Source organism: Jaculus jaculus, chromosome 10 (assembly GCF_020740685.1).
Source record: "Jaculus jaculus isolate mJacJac1 chromosome 10, mJacJac1.mat.Y.cur, whole genome shotgun sequence".
NCBI classification, from domain to species: Eukaryota; Metazoa; Chordata; class Mammalia; order Rodentia; family Dipodidae; genus Jaculus; species Jaculus jaculus.
In genome coordinates this window covers 32,271,073-32,282,070 of record NC_059111.1, presented here as the reverse complement: position 1 = coordinate 32,282,070, position 10,998 = coordinate 32,271,073, and the positions used below count along the sequence as shown (strand labels likewise).

The 10,998-nt window shown below is 39.8% G+C and overlaps 1 protein-coding gene across 1 annotated transcript; it reads right to left on the bottom strand.

Moving 5' to 3' along the window:
* Window positions 1-7,351: 7,351 nt before the first annotated feature.
* Window positions 7,352-7,944, bottom strand: LOC123464104 (MIEF1 upstream open reading frame protein-like). The gene has a single exon (XM_045160965.1). The coding sequence runs from the start codon at window positions 7,825-7,827 to the stop codon at window positions 7,615-7,617; it is 213 nt and encodes a 70-aa protein (XP_045016900.1). The 5' UTR covers window positions 7,828-7,944; the 3' UTR covers window positions 7,352-7,614.
* Between the last annotated feature and the right edge of the window lie 3,054 nt (window positions 7,945-10,998).

Genomic DNA, 10,998 nt, shown 5'->3' with positions numbered 1-10,998 from the left:
TTCAATGGCTAATGACATTAAGCTGTGATGAGCAATCCTCTTTAAGCTGATTTTAAACACATCTCATATAATTGATTGCATGATATTTTTAACATGTGAATAATAATTTTGTCTTTATTCTGTACTAGGTAATTGTATTAATTTCTTTATATGCCTCTATTTCATAATATTTTATAACCCTAGAAAATAATGTTATGTCATTTAAACCTTACTAAATTAGGAAAAAGATTAAATTTTTAGGTGTACAGAATTTGTAAGACTCGCTTTTCTCCCATTTCTCTACCAGTTTTTACTTTTCAAAGAAAAGCTAATGATATCAAGTGTGCAGTTTAAACTGGGACTGGTAAGGACCTTGGATAGTTCCCAGGGCATAGCTGCCAGATGAACTCCAAGGCCTCATTGAGGGTCTTTTGTTCTAAGAACATCCTAGCTATCTTATACCTGCCTGTCTCCACCTACCTTTTCAGGGGGTCCCCAACTTTTAAAAGACTCAGCAGCATCATTTAATCACTCATTTGTCATGTCTGTTTGATATTGTCTGGAAAATGCTACAGTGAAAAGGAACAGTACAGTGTCCTTGTGGAGTGGTTTTCCTTCATTTGCCTCCAATAACCCTCTCCCCTCAACAAAAAAAGTATCTTTTGAAAGAGAACAGCATGGCTGTCTGCTTAATGAAGTATACTATCGGGATTTTCTGACCCCAGGAGCTCTAACAGGCTTGTATTAACAGATTTTGAACAGTTAATCAGTAGTTTTACCAACAGGGATTAAGAGTAGAAATTTAAAGTAATTTCACAACATGGGGTATAATTGGTTTCTTTTGTGCTTTGCTCTGCTCTTCAACCAAGCATATTGTATAATCATACATTTGCTCTGAAATGCATTTTCCTTTTTACTTTACATAATCTGCTAGGTGGCTGACTTAGGATAATAAACACACTGGATTCTGAGACATCTGGTTATTTATTTAAAATTAACTCCTTCCATTATTTTCTCATATACAGGGAAATAAAGCTTACCTTTCTATTCCCCTGTGGGGAAATGTTATCACTGTTCTTTTTTAAAGTTCATAGAATTTTTTTGTCTTAAAAATATTTTTAATTTTAATTTTTTATTTAAATTTTAATTTATATTCTTATATCTTTGTTTGTTGCAGACTCAGAAGCAAGGCAGGATTATACACATGTAGGCTTCAAACCCCTCTCCTTCAAGACCACTGCTAAACCATGTTTGTACTACCCAACAGAACTTTATTTTCTTCTACAGCACTACTGGAAAAAAAATCATTGTTTACCTTATTCTGGAAGTAATTCTATGAATCATATCTGAGATTGGGGAAGAAATATGGCAAAAATACTAAGAATCTCATGAAATAGTATTTTAAGAAGAAAAAGAGAAAGAAAAATATACATATATTAGGTAGTATAATATATTTTGATAATTAGATGGATGTTTTTAACTATAAATGACCAATGGAGCTAATGGAACAAATACATCTTGCTCTATATGGTTCTTGAAACAGAAAATAAATTATTGGCCTAGTTTACTGTTGTGTTAACTGATACTCAGAAACTGCAAGTTATTTCACTCAAAGTATGTGACATTTTATTTTGGACATTCTAAGATATGTGTCTTCTACTAATCTGCCTCATACATTAAAAAACTAAGTGATTCTTAAAATATGGGATAGAATATTTTGAACTTAAAGATGAGCCAAAAGCAATAGCTGATCAACATTAAATTGTCAGTTGAACTGTATCATATGATATTAAAAACAACAATTATTAAATATATTATGCTATATACTAGGAAACCTTTTGAATATATGTTAATAAGGAGAGATAATCTTACTGAATAATAGAAAAAATATTCTCATGGGATAAAAGTTAAAAACATATTGTCGATTGGAAGATGCATTTCTATATAGATGTACTAGGTAAGCCATAGTCAACAGTTATTCAATGCATATATATTTCTTATATTCCACAGCTTTTTCTCAGTAGGGAAAGCATTTGTCTAAGGTCTTATGCTATGACCTTATTTTCATTTATAAATGAATTCATGTAAATAATGTAAAATTGTACATATCTGGTGTAAATTATCAACAGAGTGTAATTAAGGGTAAAAATCAATGATACACTACCATGTGCCATAGCTTCAAATTAGTGAATTCTGAAAATGATAGTTACTTCTTTTAATGTGTAATATTACTATTATTCTTAACAAAATATTTCATATGGATACATCATGTTGTTACCCTCTTTTCTCTCATCCCTACCCTCGTTCTGTTGGCAATATTCCTCAGTGGGGTTGCAGGTATTCCTTATGGGATTGTGGTTTATATGTTGTAAGAGCACCAGTCAGTTAGTTTTGCCAGGGAGGGAAGGCATCTGGGCATGATGTTGCAACCTATGGCTCTTATGGTCTTTCTGACCCCTTTTCTGCAAAATCCCCTGAGCCATGGTGGGTGAGTTTGAAGGCTTCTTTAGTGATGAGCTCTTAGGAGCCTCTGTATCTCTGCTTTGGTAGGTGTTGAGTATCCTGAGGATCTGTATCCTAAACCCTGGTGCTGATTATCAGGTTCAGCACGGAAGCAGCACTCATACTCATCTCCCCAATTTCTCTGTGGTTTCATCTGTGCCTTGGCTGAAGTGTGAGGGGCGGTTTATTTTCTCTGGTCTCACTACCTTCTGAAAAAGAAGAGCAAATTCCCCAATGGAGAGTGAGGTCAGCATAAGTTTAAATGGGGTAAACATTATTAATTTAGGGACAATTTGATGTATATAACCCCAATTTTATCCAAAGACTAGTGATAGCCTGACACTGGAGAACATAATCTCTGTCTCCATAGGATTGTGATCTGGTTCTCAAGTCCAGACATGAGTTTCTTTACACTGAGTGGATCTCTTAGCCAATCAGAAAGCTATTGATTACCCAAACAGGCTGTGTGCCACTATTGCATTGGCATGTACACCCTGTCAGGGTGTTTGCTTCTGAGTAACTGAGACCTCTAATTATTCAGACCTTTGTTGTCCACTTTCTTCAAATAGCTCATGTAGTGCTTTCCAGCACTAGACTACGTAGGGACTGGCTCTCTTCTTGATTCCAGCCATGTCTCTCCATGTGTTAACAGCATATGGTGTCCTCAGCAATAGGTTCTTAGCTTTTGCCTCAGGTGGGTAATCAAGTACTTTGACAGAAATTTGTCTTGATTTGGAGACCTCAGATGTCTCTCCAATAACCACAATTTTTTATCCTTTAATCCAATTATGGGCACCTGGGTTGATACCAGTTCTTAGCTATAATGAATTTAGCAGTTGTAAACATGTTTGAGCAAATATCTCTCTAGTGAAGCATTGAACATTTCGGATAAATGCTCAGTAATAGAATAACTGGGTCTGTTAGTAGATCTATATTTATTCATTTCATGAATCTTCATATTGATAGCCATAGTGGTTATACAAGTTTATATTCCTACCAAAAGTGGATTAAGGTTCCTCTGTAAAGAGAACAAAATGTTATGTTTCCCTACATTTCTTTATATCTAGCCTAGAGAAATGTTGAAGTCACTTCCTTGTAGGAAGCTCTGCTGATGGTAGACAAACAGGAGGCTCTGCTAATGGCAGGCAAATAAGTGGCTCTGCTGGAATGAATAGCATATCCTGGGGCCTACATTGTTGAGCAAACTCTTTAAGATAGTGTGACTCCTGGTCACAGGCTTACCTCACAGCCCCCAACACTGCTGTTCCTGTAACTGAACAACAGATCTGTTTACAAGTCTCCCCCACCTTTCTTTTAGTTTTATGGGTATAACTGTCACATGTAACTTGTGATTTATGGTTTAACTCCCATCCTGAATGTTTTTCTAATATGTGGTTATTTCCAATAAAATCTGACACTCCGAACAGCTCAGGGCTGCTACCCCTTGAGATTATCTCTGCGGTGCAGGTCTGGTATACAAGACTTTTTAAAAATTTATTTATTTGTTATTAACAACTTCCATGATTGTAAACAATATCCCATGATAATTCCATCTCTCTCCCCATTCTCCATCATATCCCTTCCCTATCTCAGTAACTGTCTCTTTTATTTTGATGTCATGATCTTTTCTTCCTAGTATGATGGTCTTGTGTAGGTAGTGTCAGGTACTGTGAGGTCATGGATATCCAGGCCATTTTGTGTTTAGAGGAGAGCATTGTAAGGAGTCCTACCCTTTCTTTGGCTCTTATATTCTTTCCACCACCTCTTCCACAATGGACCCTGAGCAATGGAAGGTGTGATTGAGATATTTCAGTGCTGAGCACTCCTCTGTCACTTATTCTCAGCACCATGGTGCTTTCTCAGTCATCCCAAGATCACTGCCATCTAAAAATAGAAGGTTCTCTACCAAAAGTGAGAGTATCATTAATATATGGGTATGAACATTAAGAGAAGTGCTTACTGGGCAGTTTGATGAGCATAGCATATACATTTAGCCAGACAACACCAGACATTATACCCCTAGGGCTCATGGCTACCCCTGTTGTAGGATTTCAGTATCAGGGATATATTCTGTTCCATGGAGAGGGCCTCCAGTCCAATTAGAGGGCAGTTGATTTCCACCATGAAAGACATGCCACTATTATACCCATTGGTTCATTTGGCCTGGCTGGCAAAATATAAGTCTTGCAGTATCCACTGTTGAGTATCTTCACTGGTGATTTTTTCTCTTTCTCTCCCATTGAACTGCATGCAGAATGGCTTCTTCAAGCTTCCTGTCAGCTGGTCTACATGGAGGAGGTTATCAGCTCAGTTCCAGCAGGATTTCTCAGTGGCCTTGCAGCCCAAGTAAGTGGAGACTTCAGCAATAGAATCTTATCATCTATTCCTGGTGGGAAACCAAGGGCCTCGGCAATGGCCTGTAACGTTTGGGGGGCATCAGGGACCACCCTGGCCAATAACTCACTGGAAGATATCCCATCCCTGGCACTGAAAATTTTCTAGTAACAATCTATGGCTCCTGAGTGTTCCATTGTCTAAAAAAGTAGGTTTCCATATGACTTATTTATATCCTCTTAGATTTTGATTAGCCATCCCTCCAACTTTCCTTTACTCAATCTCTTCCTCTGACCTCACTTAGGCCTTTTCACCTCCATTAATTTGTTATCATACTTACATATATACAATATCATGCTATTAGGTGTTTTTCTTTTCTTTCTTTTTTTTACCCAGTAAAAGTTTGCCTCATATTCTGTGAGTTGCTGGTCTTACTTGTGCGACACTGAACCCCATAACACCTCCTTCCCCACATCATTGTCAACATTTGTTATTATTAGATTTTGTAATGTTTGCTATCCTTACTGGAATAGGGTGTAATATCATGGCTGTATTAATTTGCATTTCCCTAATGGTTAGGGATGTTGAGCATTTTCTTTTTCTTTTTCTTTTTTTTTTAAAGTCTGTGCATGTTTAGTACAATTTTTTTATTTATTTCAGTGGGGGGGGCATGGGCACGCACCAGGGCCTCTGCCACTGGAAACAAAATGCCAGACTCTTGTGCCATTTTTTGTGTCTGGCTTTACATGGATGGCAAGCAAGCACCTTTAACCTCTAAGCCATAACTCCAAAACCACCCCACATATGCAATTTTTAAGAAAGTATTTTTTGTCTGTGGCTTGCTGAATCCATGGATGTGGAACCCATAGAAACAGAGGGTACTCTGTATTTACAGGCTGCTGTATGCTGGCCATTGTTCTAGATACTATGTTCTAGGTTATAGGAACTTCCAGTCCAGGAAGACATGGGCAATACATAAGAACAAGTTAAATAGAAAGAATACAGACTGGACTGGATGTGGTGGCACACACCTTTAACCCCAGCACTCAAGAGGCAGAAGAAAGAGGATTGCCATGAGTTCTAGGCCAGCCTGAGATTACATAGTAAATTCCAGGTCAGCCTGGGCTAGAGTGAGATACTACCTCAAAAAAAAAAAAAAAAAGAAAAAAAACAAAACAAAAAACAAGGACTGGAGTGATGGTTTAGCAGTTAAGGCACTTGCCTGAGAAGCCTAAGGACCCAGGTTCAAATCTCCAGTACCCACGTAAGTCAGATGCACAAGATGACGCATACATCTGGAGTTTGTCTGCAGTGGCTAGGAGCCCTGAAGCACCCATTCTCTCTCCCTCCTTCCCTTCCTCTATCCTCCCTCCCTTCCTCTCCCCCCCCACCCCCTTTCTCTCTCAAATAAACAAACATTTTTTTAAAAGTATACAGACTGGGCTGGGCATACAGCTCAGTGGTGAAAGGCGCTTGTGTGCAAAGGCTTCCCAACCAGGTTCAATTCCAAACACCAAATAAAACCTGGAACGAGCATCTGGCATTCATTTGAAGTAGCAAAAGACCCTGGCACATGTACACACATGCACACATTTTTTTAAAAATTTTAAGGCACATGCCTTTAACCCCAGCACTCTGGAGGCAGAGGTAGGAAGATCGATGTGAGTTCAAGATCACCTTCAGACTACATATTGAATTTCAGGTCAGGTCAGCCTGAGCTACACTGAAACCCTACCTTGAAACTCAAAACATAAAAAAAATTAAGAAAGCAAGCCAGAAAGAGTGGGGCACACTTTTAGTTCCAGCACTGGGCACGCTGAGGTAAGGACGATTGCCTTTAGTTTCAGGTCATCTTGGGCTACAAGAGTGAGCTTCAGGTCAAATTGGGCTAGAGTGAGCCTGCCTGAAAATTAAAAAAAAAAAAAATTGAAAAAAGTGAGAAGCTGGGCATGGAGGTACAAGCCTTTAATTCCAGCAGAGGTAGGAGGATCGCCATGAGGTCAACGCCACTCTGAGACTCCATAGTGACTTCCAGGTCAGCCTGGGCTATAGTGAGACCCAACCTCAAAAAAAAAAAAAAAAAAAAAAAAAAAAAAGAGAGATACAAACAAACAGAAGCTGGGCATGGTGGCTCACAGCTGTAATCCTAGCACTCCAGAGGCTAAGACAGGAACACTATGAGTTCAAGGCCAGCCTCAGCCTTGAACCTCAAAAATAAATGATAAAATAGAACTGGAAAGGGAAACAGGAGCATGTATGTGGTAAAGCTGCTATTTTAAGTAAGTTACTCAAGGAAAGACACTTGGGTTATTTGCTTTCTAGGATAAGCTGCTTTATTTGTATCTCCAATGATTTCTTTATGGCAGCGTCCTAGAAGCAGACTTGATGAGTTCCTTAGGGACTTATCTAATCAAGTCAAGTGACTGAATTACACCCTCATTAGCAGCATCTAAGTCTGTTCAGAAGAGCTCCACTCTGACACGCCTGCCTTAGCTCCTGCCAACCCTTGGCCCTAGATGTATGCACTTACCCGCTTAACTGCCAGTGTCGCAATGCCCAGCATGGCTGCTCCACCCACCCCCAGCACCAGCCGGGCATTGGAAAGCACAAAATCAATGGCTGTGCCAATGCCATTGTCATCCTTCTTGCCTTTGCACTCACCAGCGCCTGCCATCTCTCACCTGAGGCTTCCTAATGCATCTGTGAAGTGGGGGTGGAAGAGGGCCAGAGTGTCTAGGAAGGCACCTTTGTCCTCTTCTCTTTGGAATTAGGGTAGGAGGGGGGAAAATAAATAGTATCCTAAACAAGACCCCCAAGTTTGCTATGGAGAAAGACCAGGCCCTTCTCCAGCTGCTTCTCCCGGGCGACTGGATCCTGGAGCTTCTGATTTTTCCGGAATTCCCGGCGGACAGAGGCAAAGTAGAAATCTCTATCAGTGTAGCGGAGCTCTTGGCCCTGGCGCAGCAGAGCCCGGTACAGACTGAGCACAGCCTCTCGGCTCCACGGGGCCATGGGGGACTCACAGGGGCTGGGTGCCACACTCCGCGGGGAGCGCTCGCTACCACTCTTCAGGACTCGCCTCTCTTCCCAGTACCTCTCTCGGGGTCACCCATCAACATGGCCCCTTTACTTCCGGACACGACCTTGCGCACCCGGCCGAGGGCGGAACTGAACCTGAGCATTTTCTTAACTGTGTATTAGCCATTGGTAATTATTCTGAGCACTCTGTATTCATTTCTCTGCCCCATTTTTGGGGTAGGCGATTATTTTTTATTGTTTAGTTTTTTTTGGGGGGGGTTCTTTATAGATTCTATATATTAGGCTTCTGTGAGTGGTATGGCTGGTGAAAATTTTCTCCCAGTGGGTAATCTACTGGTTCTGCTTATGGTGTGTTTGTCTGTGCAAAAGCTTTGTAGCTTCATCAGATTCTATTGGTTGAGTGACTGCTCAATTTCCTGGGCTACTGGTATTTTGTTTAGGAAGTCTTTTTCCATTCCTATGCCATGGAGTTGCCTCATATGTTTTCTTTCAGTAGGAGAAGAGTCATATATTAAAGTATTTAATCCATTTGAACTTGATTTTTGTATATGGAGAGATGAGTGGGTCTTATTCCATTTTCCTACACATTATCATTCAATTTGTCCAACACCATTTGCTGAAGGCACTATTTTTTCTCCAGTTTACATTACTGGCACCTTTGTCAATAATCAAGTAACTGTAGTTACTTGAACTAAGATCTAGGTCTTCAATTCTGTTCCATTGATCTATGTTTCTGTTCTTATGCCAGCACCATGCTGTTTTTGTTACTATAGCTTTGTAATATAGCTTTAGATCAGGTATGGTGGTACCTCCAGAGGTGTTTTTATTTTCCCTAAGGATATATTTGAATATCAGCCTTGCAATCATTCCATATGAATTTTGTGATCATTTTTTCCATCTCTGTGAAAAATGATGCTGGTATTTTTAAAAAATATTTTTGTTCATTTTTATTTATTTATTTGAGAGTGACAGAGAGAGAGAGAGAGAGAGAGAGAGAGAGAGAAAGAAAGAGAGAGAGAGAGAGAAAGAGAGAGAGAAAGAGGCCGATAGAGAGAGAATGGGCACGCCAGGGCTTCCAGCCACTGCAAACGAGCTCCAGATGCGTGCCCCCCCCTTGTGCATCTGGCTAACGTGGGTCCTGGGGAATTGAGCCTCAAACTGGGGTCCTTAGGCTTCACAGGCAAGCACCTAACCACTAATCCATCTCTCCAGCCTGCTGGTATTTTTTTTTTAATGGAGGAAGGGATATTTATTGAAGCTTACAGATCCAGGGGAAGTTCCATAATGGCAGAAGAAACTGGCCCTCCTTCACAGGACCCAGCAAAGAGAGAGAAGCACAAGCCAAAAGCCACCCAGCACAGCACACTTCAGGAACTCCAGCTAGGTACACTTTGCATATCTTTAGATTGAAATCTGAAACCCACCACCTCACCTTAAGACACACACAGTGACATTGCCTCCATCCAGGTGGCTACAGATGCAGAATACAAACAATGAAGAAATGAATATATTGGGGTCCATCTATTCAAACTGCCACATAATTTTTTGGTATTTCATTAAATCTGTATATTGCTTTTGTTAGAATTGTCATTATCACAATATTAAGTCTACCTACCGAAAAGCATGGGAAGCCTTTTCATCATCTCAAGTCTTCCTTCATTTCTTTCTTTCATTTTTTTTATTAATTAGTTTTGTACTCAGTGAATACAGTCAAGTTGGTACCATTATTAGCCTCTTCACTGTCCTCCTTCCTCCCCCTGGCCCTTCCTTGTTGAGGTATATGGATCATGAATTGTGGAGTTAGCCCTCAGTTATATGTAGGAGGAAATGTCTCTGTGTAGCCTGACCCAACATGTGGCTCTGAAATTCTTTCCACCTCCTATTCCACAAATTTTCCTGAGCTATGTTGGGTTCATTTTAGGTCTGCTTCAGTGATGAGGTCTTGGGAGGCTATGTGTGTCTGGATATCTGATTTGGTAAGAGTTGATTATTCTCTGTGTCAATCTCCTTCATCCCTGTGCTGGTATCAGGTTCACCAAGAAAACAGCACCCTTGCTTGTTTCACCAGTTATTCTTAGTTTCAGATGGGGCCCTTTTGAGGTATAGTGTGGTGGACTGATCTTGAGACTTTAAAAAAATATTTTCATTATTTAGGTCTTTCACATCCTTGGTTTGTGTTATTCCAAGGTATTTAATTTTTTTTGTTGATATTGAAAATGGAACAGCATCTTATTTCTTTCCCCATGTATTTGTCCTTTGCATACAGTTTTATGCATGAGTTTTATGCATTGATTTTGTATCCTGCCACTTTACTGAAGGAATTAATCACCTTTAGAAATTTTGAGATGGAGACTTTAAATAAGTTATATATTGGATCATGTCATTTGCAAATAACTTGACTTCTTCTTTTCATTTGGAATCTCTTTTGTTCATTTTTATTTATTTATTTGAGAGTAATAGACGGACAGAGAGAAAGAGGCAGATAGATAAATAGAGAATGGCACACCATGGCCTCCAGCCACTGCTAACGAACTCCAGATGCATGCACCACATTGTGCATCTGGCTTACATGGGTCCTGGGGAATAGAGCCTCAAACCAAGGTCCTTAGGCTTCTCAAGCAAGTGCTTAACCTCTAAGCCATCTCTCCAGCCCTGGAATCCCTTTTATTTCTTTCATCTGTCTTACTGTTTGGTGTAATACTGTTAGTACTATGTTGAGGAGCAATGGTGAGAGTGGACATACCTGTCTTCTTCCTGATCTCAATGGGAACTCCTTGAGTCTCCATTAAGTATTATTTGAGATTTGGGTGCTTTATATATAACCTTTATTGTGTTGAGATATAAGCCCTCTATACAAAGGCCTTCTCTGCATCAATTGAGATGATCATCTGGTTCTTATGGTTAAGTTTATTTATGTGGTGTGTTACATTAACTGATTTCTGTATGTTGAACCGTACAATGTGGAATGAAGCCAACTTGATCAGGGTGGATAATGCTTTTGATGTGTTGTTGAATTAAGTTCATGAGGATTTTGTTCAGGATTTTTGCATCTGAATTCATCAGGGATATAGGCCAATAGTTTTCTTTCCTTGTTGCATCTCTGTCTGATTTTGGTATTAGGGTGATTCTAGTTCTCTCTCTCTC

What these genes read in the sequence shown, in the direction of transcription:
- LOC123464104 (XM_045160965.1), bottom strand. Translation starts at nt 7,827, where the DNA reads ATGGCCCCGTGGAGCCGAGAGGCTGTGCTCAGTCTGTACCGGGCTCTG.